Source organism: Ischnura elegans, chromosome 7, assembly GCF_921293095.1.
Source record: "Ischnura elegans chromosome 7, ioIscEleg1.1, whole genome shotgun sequence".
Lineage (NCBI taxonomy): Eukaryota > Metazoa > Arthropoda > Insecta > Odonata > Coenagrionidae > Ischnura > Ischnura elegans.
The window spans coordinates 12,627,814-12,643,527 of NC_060252.1; the positions used below are offsets into that span (position 1 = coordinate 12,627,814).

General features: G+C 39.7%; 1 protein-coding gene across 1 annotated transcript; it reads left to right on the forward strand.

Annotated features, from left to right (window-relative positions):
* Nucleotides 1–11,648: 11,648 nt before the first annotated feature.
* Nucleotides 11,649–13,905, forward strand: LOC124162530 (splicing factor, proline- and glutamine-rich-like). Its single transcript, XM_046539099.1, has 2 exons — nucleotides 11,649–11,685; nucleotides 13,217–13,905. The coding sequence occupies exons 1-2, from the start codon at nucleotides 11,649–11,651 to the stop codon at nucleotides 13,903–13,905; spliced, it is 726 nt and encodes a 241-aa protein (XP_046395055.1).
* The last annotated feature ends 1,809 nt before the right edge of the window (nucleotides 13,906–15,714 follow it).

Consider the following 15,714-nt stretch of genomic DNA (forward strand, 5'->3'; position numbering starts at 1 on the left):
ATTTCCTTTCAATAGACTTTCAGGATTCTTACCTAGGCTATTCTGCATTGGAAAGTAACCAAATCTTCTAAGTAGCCTACCTAACCTACCTACCTAACCTAACCTACCTTTTATTTCACACTTGCTGAATACCCACTAATACGAAGGAGGCACAGCGCATGAACAAAGGCGTCTTTAATTCAACTCATTTTCTTTTTACAGTCATATCAGTTAAACGGTATTTTACCATCGCAATTGGGCGTTATTTTACTTCAAGTAAGCAGTGTTTGAATTTAATCATAACCGAAGTCTTAATGGACTGTAAGCCCATAACAATACAATCCCTCGTAGTTGAGGTTCTTTAAAGACAGAAGTAATGGTCGTATGGATGGATACCTGTGCTTATTATTACGGCCAAATTCAAAGGAGACTTCTTTGTATAAGAGGCCATGTTTATGTTTCAAATTATGTTTGGGACCATTTTTGAAATATATTTTATACAAATTCTTCAACCGATTGGTGCGATTAATTACGCAGTTTGAGACTATCCCACAGTTTGAGAGTCAATAGTTTGAAGTAAAGCGATCTATTTCTCGAGATATATTCAAAACAAACCGATACTGAGAATAAAGTGCCTGTGGCGTTTGAACAAGTTCTTATTTCATTTTATTATTCCCATTTTACCGAAAACAGCACTTTCATGGGCCTTTATATTTACATTTTTTTCATAAAAAAGGAACGGATCTCTATTCATCGGATCCATCATTGGATGAGGTAACTACTGTGGAATCATTTTCCCTGATATTTTTATTTTTTTTTATTTTTTAACGATATGAGCCAAATTAGTTGCAAAATTTATCTCTTTAGAAAATAGTGGTAGTATTCAAGAGAGTAATGGCAAAAATATTGTTCCATGTGGAGTCTCCGCAGTGATACTGAATCTTGTTCCTCCCTTCCCGAGTCTGAATGCTTTTGGTTGACCCACCCCCCCCCCCCCTCCGTGGAAATTTCAACAGGCGCCTCGCAAGAGTGGAAATCAAACGTGACAATTCTTTCTTTCCTGCAGCAGGTGTCCTCGACACGGAAGCAATCAAGCGGAGGGCGCGCCCCTCTGGAATTAAAAACTCCCGAAGGAAAATATCGATGCCTTTTTCGAGAGTCAACGCCGTGGAAGGGAAAATCGATTGATAGTGCTGTACAGGATGGACTCTTCCTTTCCAACCGAACTTTTTCTCACCTTATTTCCCGAAGGAAATTATCGCGCATTCTTTTGCTACAATTTTTGTCATATAAGTTCCAGTATACTTGGATTACTACTCGAGAAGAGACGGAAACTGATTCTTTGCTCGTTTTGTCCTATTTCGGTGCAACGACTTGTTTGATAAAATGAAGACCAAATAATATAGCATTTTTGACTGAACATTTCAATATATCTCCGACTAAAGGAAATATTTGTAGGTACCTTATATTTTTATAGAAGAGCTGTCCACATGATAGATGTTTAGCCCAAGTTCTATTATTAAGGGAGAAGTGAAGAAAGGAAAGATTATAACAATAGATTTATTAAATTGTATTCGCTGGATCGTGGTTTTTCAGTGAAATTCATACTATTATATGGTACCCGCCTCCTCTAATGCTAATCTATTCCGACTTTATTCTATACCAGACACAGATTTGTTATATAAAATTCCATTGTACCGCGTAGTAGTACTACTCGTAGTATTTTTTCTTGTGGCTTTGCCACTCAATTGATTCAAATGGCATAAGTCCTCAATTCTTATACTTAGCATTGTCGGATAGAATCACTTTCTCTTTAAAAAAAAACACTGCCAAAATTTAGGATTCAATGTGGCTTATTTTGCTCTCCGCTTTTAAAAACTGTGGCCATGAGGTTGCGGCAGAAATAGGCAAAAGTTGAAATTTCTCCTCGCATATCCCTTTTCGCGAATTTTTCGTTCTTTTCAATTCTTCCCCACTGTCACCCTCGGGGAATAGAACAGCTCATTCTTCCTGGTCAACAGAGGCCATTCCAGGAGACTCCACGGGAGTGTGAAGCTTCGTCAATTGCTCTTTCGTCCAGTTCCATTGCCGTGCGTCCGATCATTTCCGTATTTTCCCGCCCTGCTCGCCTCTGGCTTTTCCGCCCAGTCCGCCTGCACTTTGATATTTTCCTCTGCTCCTTTTTAATTTTCCTCCCTTCCGTCCGTATTTTCCTCTCCTCGTACTGGAAAAAACTTTTTCTCCCACGCCTCCCGTTCCCGAAGGCGAAAAGCTGGGACATGGACACAGCTGCGTAAAAATTGGATAAATTGCCGGCCTCGGTGGCGGCGGGTAAAATCTTCGCCATCCAAATAACAGCTCGCGGGTTCGAGTCCAGCATGGGTAGGATGCCTCTAACCAGGGAATGGTTGTTCGTGCACGAGTTATTGTTAAATTTGTTGAACACCCTGATTAAAATGACCGAAATGTGCTGTATCCTGTGGTACGGCAATAAATAAATAATTTCGTATGGATTCTCGGTGGAAACCCTTATTTTTCTTGTTTCTTAGACTTAGATACATGTTTCCATGCCTAAAATTCATAATCTAAAAATTATAAAATATATTTACTTATAAAAATTATTGTAGACTGTACTTTCATCCAAGTTAGTTTATTTTCTCCATTATATTTCGGTATCGTATGAAGCATGCATTTTTAAGGGTGCGGTTAGGAAAAAGAAATTTTGCATCTCCTCACTGGAGGATTCATTTGCGCATTGTAACATAACGAATATCGCAACTATAACACACTGACCACTGTTTCTGTTTGAAAGCTTATAATTAAAGGTTAATATTTTTTCATTCTTCCAAATACCATACCAGGTGTTTGCTATCTCTTTTAAATCCATCTCCAAATTTTAATTCTTGTTAACAGTTACAAATGGAAATTTTGCAACACGTACGTTCCAATGACAACATTGTAAACGAATTTTTGTTTGACTACCATTCCCCTCTTTTAAGCCTCCCACTCCTAAATTCCTGAGCTAATGACATGACGAACTCTTCGGCCTCTCTCTCTCTCACCTGAACCCCCCCCCCTCCACCTGCCGTGCCCCCCATAAGGGAGCCTCCTCCCCCTAACTTCTTCCATACCACATGACCAAGGTTTTTTCCCCCCTCCCTCTTCTCTGTTAACCAATCCGTTCAACCTAATTACCTTCCTCCCTACCCCTCCTTGCCTGGTATAAAAGGATGTGATGGACCTCTGTAGAGTTCACCTGAGGATGACGTCTAACGTTGAAACCATGGTCGTGAATAAATATTAATGTGAAAGTACAAAGTTCTTCTTTCTTAATTTAATTAGTTCTATCTCAGAAATCTTACTCGTTTTATTCCCGATGTTCATTTATTTTTCTCCCGAATTCCACTTCATCAGTTTTATTTTAGGTGCTTTTTTCCTGGGGAATATATATATTTCTTTTTTCATAATTTGCAACTGTTCCCAGAACCGAATCTCGAAATGCTCCTGAGTTTTACCTTGTGAAAAAATAATCCCTTTATTTGATTAACATTTTCAAAATTCTCTCAAACTCTATAGTATAAATATTTCGTGAGAACTGTAAATATTTCCAAAAGGTTTCTTGGAAATCTCAATAATATAATATACGAAATATGGAATGGGCACTTAACTTTTTGATGATAACCTCAATAAATTATTGATATTTTCGCGGTATTTACAAAGTATTTACAGAGGATATGCCGCTTAGACCGATCGCCAGTGCGCTTGCAGCAACTTGCACTAATTGGGTAGGTAGCAGGGATACTTGAAAGGAAGAGGAGGCTGTATCATATGTATGGGACACTTAATACTTTAAGAGTCTAAGAAAGGGACGAAGATTTAAGACTATGAGTGATATTTCAGCAATATTTGAAGTTTTTCCGAAATAAAAAAAATCGATCTGTAGAAGCCATACTGGGAGCGTGGTAGCCGATAGATTAAGATCTTGGCTGTATCAAATCTTAGATGAAGGCCAAAAGCTTGGTTGGTTTAAACCCCAGATGAAGTCTTTGTAGATCCTCATAAAGTATTCATAATGCGTACTGGCCCTGGGAAAGAAATTGGCCTCCTTGCCCTGAATGCGTAAAATTTACACGCATGTGGCAAAGTTTGGGGTGAATTCTACCTTCGCCTATTTTTAAAACCTTTCGGGTTGACTGAGGGAGACGCTACGGAGTGAAAAGGGTAAAAATATACGCTGAAAACACCTAAAGAAGAATTTTATTTATGACACCATCATTCATATATATTTCATTAACCTTGTTGTAGTTAATTGCCGTAGCGTAAAAAACAAGCGCGCCGAAATCGAGCATATTTTTCAGGACGCAGACGTGGTCATGGGGACAGAGAGCTGGCTTACGGAAGATATAAGCGACAGCGAAGTTTTTCCTCCAGAATATAAAATTTACAGATGCGATCGACGCAATAGAACAGGTGGCGGAGTTTTTATTGCAGTTAAATCCCATTTACAAAGCGCCGCCCTCGAAATAATTGACAACGAAATTGAAAGCGTATGGTGTACAATTAAACAACGAAACAAAAGGAGTATTCATGTTTGCTCTTTTTATAGACCGCCGAACTCCGAAGTCGATATTATGTACCTTCTAGAAAATCAAATATCCGCATTTACTCAGAGAGACAGTAAAGGTGTAATAGTAATCGGGGGAGATTTTAATCTTCCATCCATAAACTGGGATACTTACACTGTAAAACCGAATTCAAGGAATAAAGAAATCAGCGAGGTATTACTCAACATACTTGCAAATCACTCTCTCGCCCAAGTAGTTGACAAACCTACGAGAGGAAACAAGCTATTAGACCTTTTAGCAGTAAGCCATCCTAAGTTGATAAAACAAGTCGATATTATTGACGGTATAAGCGACCACAGAGTAATCTTTGCAACGTTAAAAGTTGATGTGGTGTCAGCCGTAAAACCAAAACGCAATATTTACCTATTCGATAAATGTAACTTCACTAAATTTGGCGAGATGCTTAATGACTCCGACAAAAAATTCTTTGTTACATCAAAGGACCAAAGCACTGATGTAATATGGACACGTTTCTTAGAAATTCTGCGCCAAGGAATCAACGAACATATTCCGCAAAAACTGAAATGTGATAATAAGGAACCTCGCTGGTACAACAACGATGTCAGAAGAGAACTTAGGAAACAGAGAAAACTATACAACTTGTACAGAAAGTCCATCACGTCTCGTAATAAATCGAAGGAACTTGAAGATAAAGAAAGTTACGCTGCTCAACGATCAATAACCAAGAAATCAATGCGAACTGCAATGCGAAAGTTTAAGAAAAAAGTACTTGGTGAATTACTCGAAGAAAATCCGAAATCCTTTTGGTCGTACGCGAGAGAGCTTCAGGGAAAACATTCAACCGTAGATTCGTTATTTGATAAAGGTGGTAAACTTGTCACCGAAAATATTGACAAAGCTAACACTTTAAATGCCCACTTCGAAAGTGTATACACTACTGACGATACTCAATTCAATGTAGACATCCCATATACTGAGGATTTGATGGAAGAAATATCTATAAAACGTGATGGGATAACTAAACAACTACAATCGATTAAGAATAGTAAATCTCCGGGTCCGGAGGGAATTCCCGCGCGTGTCCTCAAAGAGTTAGCTCCACAGATCGCGCCTTACTTAGAGATCATATTCAAGAAGTCACTCTCCGAAGGGAAGTTACCGCCCGACTGGAAAATTGCAAGCGTTACACCCATTTTCAAAAAGGGAAACAGAAATGACCCAGGCAACTACCGTCCAATTTCACTTCATCAAACATCAATTATAGGCAAGATACTTGAACATATCGTTGTTAGTAATATCATGACTTTCTTGGACAGACGTAACTTCCTCCATGACTGTCAGCACGGATTCCGAAAAAATAGATCCTGCGAAACACAGCTCGCGCTCTTTCTTCACGACGTTATAAAATCTGGTGAATCGAAAAGACAAGTTGACGCACTATTTCTAGATTTTAAGAAAGCTTTCGACACTGTACCTCACAACAAACTTTTATACAAATTACAGTCATGCGGATTAAACGAAACAGTTGTAAACTGGATACGCGACTTTCTCAGAGATCGCAAACAAAAAGTAGTTCTTGACGGAATTAGCTCTGATGTTGTAAAAGTTACATCAGGTGTTCCACAAGGAAACGCAATCGGCCCCCTGTTGTTCATTACATACATTAACGACCTCCGCTCCCGCATTAACAGTAAAATACGTTTATTTGCTGACGACGCTGTCATCTATCGCGAAATTAGTGATCACTCTGACTATGGAAATCTATCATCGGACTTAAACAACGTTCATTTGTGGAGCCAAGAGTGGGGACTCGAACTTAATCTGAGCAAATGCATGGCGGTACATTTTTTGCGGAATTCGTCCAACACTAACAATGTTCATGCAGTGGATGGCATTAACATAAAGGCAACAGACGAAGTGAAGTACCTGGGAGTTACGATAACCTCGAACCTCACGTGGGGAACACATATAAAGAATATTTGCGGCATAGCCCTGAAGAAATTAGGATTCGTCAAGCGTATTGTGGGAATATTTTCGGATGAGAAAGTAAAAGAAAGGTGCTATTTCGCTCTCGTCCGACCGCATCTTGAATATGCAGCGAGTGTATGGGATCCATTGCAGAAAGACTTAATCCGCGAACTGAATAAGATACAAAGGAAGGCTGCGCGTTTCGTCAAAAACCGCTACGGGCGTACAGACAGTGTTACCCAGATGTTAAGCGAATTAGGCTGGGAGCCGTTGGAGACTCGGAGGCTGCGCGCTAGGCTTAGATTGCTTGAACAATTAAGAATGGATATCTTTAAGAGCGACACAGAGAACATAATCTTAGAGCCACATTATATTTCCAGGTCTGACAGAAGCGATAAATTAAGAGAAAATTTTTGCCGAACGGATAGATATGGGAATTCGTTTTTCCCCCGAACAATAAAGGACTTTAATAAACGCTTGTCCCAACCTCGTTAGAGCACTTCTTTTTTTTTAATAGCTGTAAACGGCTGGTGCCCTAACACCCCCTGCCACACGCCTTTTAGGCGGCTTGCGGGGTATTATGTAGATGTAGATGTAGATATAACTATATTCGAGGGGGAAAAGTGACAAAATGAGAGACAGAAGTTAGGTCCTCAGGTGATCCCTGCAGCGTATTCACGTTGGCGTGGGCCAGAGGTCGTGGGCGTTTGTTGGTACATGTAGAGGACTCGTAGGATTACTTCTCTCTCTAGATTTCGACCTGATGAGGATACGGAATGATTTGGAAGGCGTTCCTTGCCCATCCCTCTCCAACTTCGTCGTCAACACCTAAATCTCACCCAATCGCATTCATGGATTTTTACATCTCAACTGTGAATCTATATAAAATATCTTCCCATATCCAATGACATAAGATTCATAATATTCCGCAGAATATAATAGTTTTACAGAATAAAGCTTCTTTTTGGGTTATTTTACACAATAAATGCGCTTTTCATTTTGATTCGTTTTGCAAACTTAATCATGCGTGGGGATATAAACCTTTTTATAACAATAATAATTTTTTCAGCCAACGTATCGAATGCCTCATTGCTTACAATATGCAAAAATTGCTTGATGTAATATAATGTTGCTTTTTTATTACACAAAAATTAATTGAATAGCTTATGAAGTTATCAATTGGTTTTAAATAAATCAGATTGATAGCCAGTCTAAAATGGCTGATCTCAACTATTGACATTTATCAAGTTTTGATAGCTTGAAAAGAATGGCAAACTTGATTTTCTTCCGAGTCACGTGCGGAGGAGAAGCTATAAAATAGTTTTTAATGGAGCAGGCTTTGCTGTAGTGTAGCGTTAAATTTGGTCGGCACGTGATATATTCTTGCGTTTTTCATTGCTCGCGATTTTCAAGAGCTATCAGGCAAAAATAAAGGGGAGAAAACGTCAAGAAATAGAATTAATTGAAGAATAAAGAAAATAAAGCGCCTTTCGTTTTTTATATCACGGAGAGTCGGACATTCAGTGCAGCACTATAGTGAAAGGAGGAGTGGTTCGGGGGCAGATATAGGGATCGTGATGGCTACTTCTCAGTGAGTAATTATTTGCATTTGCGCTATGCGAGGCCTGGGCAAAAAATTGAAACAGAAGGGTGAGACTCAGGAGAGTTGAAATATTTACTCCGATATATATATATATCCATCCACCCGTTGAGCTCTCTTGGGGCCTTACAGTGAGGTAGGGGTGGGAGAAAGGAAACGGAGACCCCTCTCCAGCCCCCCACGGGACAGCAGTTAGAGAGGAACGCATGAGCGCATTGAATAGATGAAGCGAGCGATTTATCTCGCGTGAGCCGTTGCAATTCGCGTGGCGCTTTCAGCGAGGCGTGCGTACTATTAGGAAGTTTCGCGAGAGGGGAAGAGATCCCAGATTGTCACCTGGGGACGAGAAAAGGAGGAGGAGAAGGAAGGTCGACGTGTGTGTATTTTTTTTTTGCTCACCTCTCCAGTCCGCTAACGGCGTGATCCATCACGTTTAAGTGTCTCATCAGTGTGTAAATATTGCCCACGCGAAGATTGTGCTAAAGGCCGTCTTAATCGTAAATAACGTCCATATAACTTCGCCAGCCTTGACGTTGCCTACTAATCAAAAGCCATAAATCGTGAAGTGATTCTTGTCGTATGGCTGGTATTCTCATTCTTTTCTCAGTGGAAGAATATTAGTTCGTCAAACGTGCGTGACCTTACGTTTTAATCTTGTTTCCTGAGGAAGGCTTTCCTATTAATATTATTGGCAGTTTTTTCATCGTCAATATGTATTTTTATTGCCTTTCTAAATCCATGCCAAATACAGGGAAGGATTAATGAACTAAAAAATCCTATTTTGAACTTTCAATTTCTTATTTGAAGTTCATATCCTTTGAATAAAGCTATCTTTGGCCGGATGGCATAAGACATAATGAAAATCTTTTTAAGGAACTGGTCACGTAACGCTCAACTGAAGATTTTTCCGAAATTGACATTCTTTTCACTTTTTATCGTTCTGAAATGGAAGCAGTAGCGCTGACTATAAGTGAGTATGCTCGTGGAGGTTATGTAGTGGATATGTGGATTGCCTTCCATAGGGAAAGTCATTGCTAATTATTTTGAGGAATTAGTTTACCCACGAGAAATATATATTTCATTGTATGTAAAATAGTTTGTGTATACATTTGAATAAAAATGAATCGATTTCATAAAAGAAAGAATTTGCACCTACTAAGCATGTGCTTACTAAATTTGTTATAAATTCACCATGTTGTTAAACGGTTATAAAGTAAGAATTATGTAGATAAAATGGATCTACCGTGAAAGTAACGAGGAAAAGCTAAGAAGAGTGGGAGAAAAAAGTCATCTGAAACACTAAGCAGAAGACAGGGACTAAGGAACAACTTTGTTGGCCGCTTTATGAGACACGATGACCTGATGAAAACAATCGTAGAAGGACAGGTGGAAGGGGGGAAGAGCAAGGGACGGCCTCGAATGAGTTTCATAGGACAGGTTATAATGGATGTAAAACAGAAGAAATACGTCACTATGAAAAGGCTAGAGGATAGGAGAAAGGAATGGAGAGCTGCGTAAAAAGTTTTAGGATTGTTGATTAATGAAAATGATGCTGAAAGTAAATATCTCAAAGTAAATATATAAATATATCAGCCTCTTTTGGATAGGTTAGTCTTGCCATTTTTTATATCTCTTTTAATCAGATCACTCGCTAGATATGCTCTCAGCAATGCTTGATATCAATTTATCCGATTTAAAGGGACCCATGTAAAACTGCTTGGTAATACTTTTACAATCCGTTGAAAGACTTTGTTTCTGATCTTTATGACTAAGTAATAAAATGGACTGAAAGCTTATCGATTTCGTTTAGAGGCAAAGCTTAATTTCAAGGCTAGTTCACCAGCCCGATATATCCTTCATCGTGATGATTTAGGGAGATTTCGAAATTTCATCCATATTCTATGCATTGGGGTTAACCACAGTGAGATTAAGATATGATGTAAGGTTTTTATAAGTGAGAATATTTTTGGGCAAAGTTCTCTCGGATTTGCGGCCGGGCGAGAGAATTTATCTTGTGCGACGTTTTGAGGTCCGTCACTTTCCTTTTCCTGGGAAAATGATACTGGTGCCATAACAGCTTCCTGTAGTTATGCTATCACCTTATCGGGGTATTTAGACAATGTCTTTTTAGTATAAATAGTGAAAATACACGAGGCCATCAAAATAACAAGGCAATAATTTGAAAAGCATAAAATCAATGCTTTATTTACTTCCGACTCGGAGGAAAAAGGAGATAGCATGTAGTCTCCATATGTTTCACCATTTACTCTATGGTTTCACGCACTATTTATTATAAAGATTTGCTTTTGCGGTCTATGTGTTAAAGCGTCAAGATTCTAAAGATCATTAAAAAGCAAGACCGTCGCAGATTGGCCACTTTTTTCGTAGTTTTCATATATTTTTTCGCAAATTCGCCTCATTAAAAGGAAACAGGGTCGTGGATAACGTGGGGTACATTTTCGATTTCCGCTCGCTAACTCCAACAATGGCTCCGCTCAATCAAGCACGAAAAGGCCTCACGCGATGTCAGAGGGCTCGGAATTCCCCAATGATCCCAGCGAGAGGGCGCGCGCCGATTGAACTAATGCATTCCGCCTAATTACACACTCGCCGCTCCAACTCACATACAATCAACACCCTCGGTCGCACCAAGCCTTTTATATAAGCCTTGATCACCCAGAAAGGATTCCCGACAAATTTAGGAAATCAGAAAAGAAGCTTATTACACGAAAGAATTATTTGAAAAATTTGAAGTCCTCGGAATTTGTAAGAGAGATCTGGTGCTTTCTAAATAAAACGAGAAAGCGAAATAATAATGCGAATTAAATTGCGGTTGCATAATCCCTCCCATGTACCTGACTAGTTTATAAGATGGTGCAAATGTACAGACGAGTGGAATAAGTGGTATCTCCTTTCAATGTATTTTTGGTAGGCCTTGGTAGCTTCAAGTATTCGGATCTTCTTTGATAGCTTTCGTTTGTATCTCGATGTCACTCATCAAAGGTCTACGAAAACTTTATACATTTTTATTGATCTAATCAACAAAACATTAACTATCCATCCAACGTACGTAGAATCATATTTTTGCGATTTCCAAGTAAATATATGGAAATATTTGCACTTGATACAATATATTTTCCAAAATGCTTCACGGAGATTTTTAAAATAAAGAGCTATTTCTTTAATCATAATACGCCAACAGTTTTGCAATGCATCATCCATAAATTCATTCATTTAAGTCTTCCTGAGCTTCTAGCCGGCTGAGAAAATCCAGGTTCTATATTAGAAAATATTGCACCTTTAGTTTTTTTACAAAGTAAATATTAATTAACCTTGTAATTATTTAACTTTTACATATCAGTTTTGTCATTCCGGTATCTACGAATGGAGATGACGGAGGAAGCTGAATTTTAATAATATAGAAAAACGAAAGTTTTGCTTTCGAAATGTGGAAATTTATTTGCGAATTTCCTCTTTTTTGGAAAAAATTTATATTTCCCACATGAACCGTGAATATGCCTATGGGGCTCCCTTATTCTCTCTCCAATCAAAGTAAGTGTCGGTGTAATGCAAATCCTGCATGCAGACTGAAAGTGCTCTGAGATCACTTTTTTCTTTATCTGTGCATAAAATACAACGCGAATGAAAGTTCGTAATTTTTTTTTTTGGCCATTTTTATCTTCATAAGTATTTTTCTCGGATGGATCCCCTTGTCTGTGCACCACATTTGCTGCTTTTCTCAACCGTTCCGATTGCTGTTATTGAAGAGCCCCGCTTGCGTGTTAAATCCATCGCGTTGGAAACATTTTATCGCTTCCCTCACTTTGTGAGATTGAAAAGGAAATACCCCGATCGCCTGCTTCCAAGGTTATCGTAATGGCAGACTCGAGGTTAAGTGAAACAAAAAAAAGCGCAAGAAGTGCCGGAGCAACTCGAGATGCTTTTTTTCATTCCAAGCCCTTGTTTAGTCCATGCACTTCTCGGGTTACTGAGAAAAATCTTCGCTTCGAACCAGCTTTCAGTTCATCAATATTCTTTTTATGCCCGGTATTCCTCGGTGTTTCATGATATTTTGCCAAAATAACCTTATGGAATACGAAAAAAATTCTGAAGAAAGCTTTTTATGTTAGGCTATAAATTACGCTTTCTTGGATCTGTACATTTCACGCCGACAGATTTCACTCAGACAATGGTGGGAAAAGGAGCTGTCTGATGGGAATCTTAATTTCTAAAATGTCTGAAGGTTAACGAGGAAAAATGAAATATTTAGATTCATATGGGTCTATATACTTTTGTATTTACAATTATTTTAATCGTTTATCTTAACTGGAAATTATCATGTTGTATGAGGAATCGAATGATAAATATGGGTTTTTTGGGTATTTTCTCAATTTTTGAACTGTACTCTCCAATTTGCATGTTCATGTAGCAATGGATCAACTTTAAGTTAAGACAAAAATTAAATATGCCCATCAGGATATCAATGGCACTCGTAATGCTACTTGTAAAGAATTTTATAAGAGCAGAAAATATAAATAATTTATCGAAAAAGGAATATAGCTGACCTCTAGTTAGGCTATAAATTTTATTCTATCTCAACCCCATTTGACTGAAGCCTGATGTTCCTTGTAATTTTTCTCAAAAATAGTATTTGAAAGAGGCGATCGAGGCGGTCATTTTACCACATCAACCCTATTACCTACTGCTCGAGAGGTTTTAATAACTTTTTATGATACTTTAAACGGTGAGGTATGTACTACTCAAAATAAAATCACATGGACGTAATGGATTGCAAACTTTTTAACCAATTTTATGACCCTTTTATTTACATAATGCTTTCTTGCCGATATTTATTGCACACCAAAATATTTCACTCAGGTTTTTGATGGAGGACGGACTGGAAAAAGTGATGGAAAATATCAATTTCTAAAATGTCTGAAGATGGACGAGGAAAAATGAAATTTGTAGTGTATGTGTCGTCATACTTATTTATTTTCTACTATTTCAAACCTTGCCCTTGGACTTCAAAATTTTAAACCGATTTTGTAACCGCATCTAACGGCGCTTTCCTTCCGATTCACAGGCAGAGTGCGTCACGGGGCACGAGACAGTTCCCCTTCGGGTCAGCCGGCCGCCAACAAGACTGACACCATCCCCAGCTCCCACTACTACCATCAGCACATCTACTCGCCGCAGAGCCAGACGACCCGCGTGAAGGGCGAGGAGGAAGGCGTCACCGGCCCCGCGGCACCCTCCACCAAGGACACCGAGGAGTCGCTGGAGGTGGTGGAGGTGGAGGCAGCGACGGTGGGCGGCGGCGGAGGAGGCGGCGGGAGGCGACGCAAGAAGACCCCCGCCCCCAACCCGTCGGCCCCCTCCGCCCCGCCGGGGGCGCAGCAGGAAATCCTGGAGAGGGGCGGCGGCAATCGCCGCTCCCCACCCCCCAGCCACCGCTCCCTTCGCCGCCCGCCGCCGCCGCACCCGCTGAACGCGGGGGCCAAGCTGTACGCGAGGTCCCTGGACGGGGGCGGCGGGCCCGCCTACCAGACCCCGTACGTAGGCCATCACCCGACGCCGCACCACCTGCCGCAGCTACACCACCACCAGCACCAGGGTTCGCTTCCCGGGAGCGGCGGGGGAGCGGGCTTGAGTGACACGCCCACCTCGGAGAATGCTTCCGACGCCACGCTGACCGACTCGGAGCTAGCGCTCGCCAGGGACTCGACGCTTCTCGTCCAAAACGGTGAGTGGACCAACCAAGGGAGTTTTTGACGAATTTGTGCATGAATTGCCACGAGATAAAATTACCCTTGACAAGGAATCGAACGATGAGCCTTTGAATAAAAGATACAGTTTCCGGCGTAATTCGGTGGAAATCTTTGAGATTTATCATAGTGAAAGTACTTTTCTATTCCTATACCTATTATAAATTCATTCTACACTATTCATGCTCCTGATCTCTTATGGTAATTTTAAATTTCTCTAATTAAACATACATGTTCATCCATTTACTGTAATTCATACACGTAAATACCAGAAGCTGGTCAAGATCAAGGTTTCTTAAGAGGGTAAGTGTACTTGCTAGAAAAAATGATGAGCAGTTTTAATGTACCTAAGTAACCATTTTTACCACTTTAAGGTAATATGCATACTTAAATACTGGAAGCTGATAAAGGCAAATCAATGTTAATACGTTATAGAAATGACGGCCGGTAATCACTGTGTTGAGGAATATGAAGAGACTTGCGGTGTGCCTAATTGCTTAGAAAATAGGAACGGAAATTAATATTTTATTTAACTTGGCACCAAGTGAAAAGCCATTTTTTGGTAAATATTCTAAATCTATCTCCCAAAGTACCTTGAAAAACCGTAATTCTTTGTGAACTATATAGATACCCTAAATCTAGTATCCGAGGAACCGAGATATGAGTGCAAAACTTTTCCTCATTCTTCTCTTTACTAGAAAAAATAAATACCTTTCGCAACCTTAAAAGATTTTTTAGAAACTTATCAGAGGAGCAAAACAGCTGAAAAAGGAGGATGTTCCAGGTTTTCTTTGGAATAATTTAAGTGTCTCTATTACGGCCTTGATGATTACACCATAATAGCAATAGGTACTTAAAGGTTGGTCGGCTTTGCTCTTCTAACTAGTACTGTAGTAAATTAGTGGAAGAGACTTTTAATTTGCCGTAAAATTATTTAACAGCACTTAATTAATAATTTATCCCTGTTTGCTGAAAAAGCCCTTCTCTCGCATTTTATTGGTAGACTTCTATTTGATTAAACTTTGAAAAACACACTACAGTGCGGTATTTCCCTGATATAGAGATACGAATGCTGTTTTCCTTCCTTTATCAAAATAAAAACTGTGGTGAGAGCAAGATAGTATTAGTGAACATTTTGAACTGAAGCGAACAAAAGGGAAGCGAAATTACCCGTGACCTCGTTTGGATCTGGATTCTAATTCGCTTTCGCCTGCTTGGAGGCGTAAATTTTGGCGCTCTCAGTCGTGCATCGGGCTACTCGCCAAACGGTTGCCTCCTTTCTCCTTCCAAATTAATGGCCGCCGTTTCCATGCTTCTGATTTTTGGGACCGTCCGCGGAGAGAGTGTATTGGGCGGAGGGAATGGCAATGTGGTGGAAAGGAATGATGAACGATTAAGCATGGGAAGCGATAAAAGGTGTATTTGAGTTGGCTGGGATCGGAGCGTGACTAGGAGGGCATTGCAGTGTCATTACAGTGCTGTTCCTTGTTGGTTGGAATCATATTCATCCAGTTGCATGTCTATTTGAATTGGTGACTTAGAAACAATGCAGTCGATTGATTAGAATTTATTCTGGTGAAAAATTATTTCTTGCTTCTTCCATCGCTGGTTATTCTGCTTCCTAACGAACAGGAACCTCTTCCAGTATAACTTCCTTGTGTCATTTTTGGCTTTTTCTCTTTGATCAGTTAGCCTCCAATGGATCCAGCAGTTGGAGACGAAATAATAGATTAATACCACTGAATAAATGGCACCCTCGTTCAATCATACCGTTAAAACTTTAAAATTAAAATTTTCGAAAGTTGCCGTCTGCTTT

Bases quoted from the DNA above. Each gene is read 5' to 3' on its own strand.
- LOC124162530 (XM_046539099.1), top strand. From the start codon at position 11,649: ATGCCTATGGGGCTCCCTTATTCTCTCTCCAATCAAA. The intron at 11,686-13,216 runs GTAAGTGTCGGT...TCCGATTCACAG, and splicing joins TTATTCTCTCTCCAATCAAA to GCAGAGTGCGTCACGGGGCA.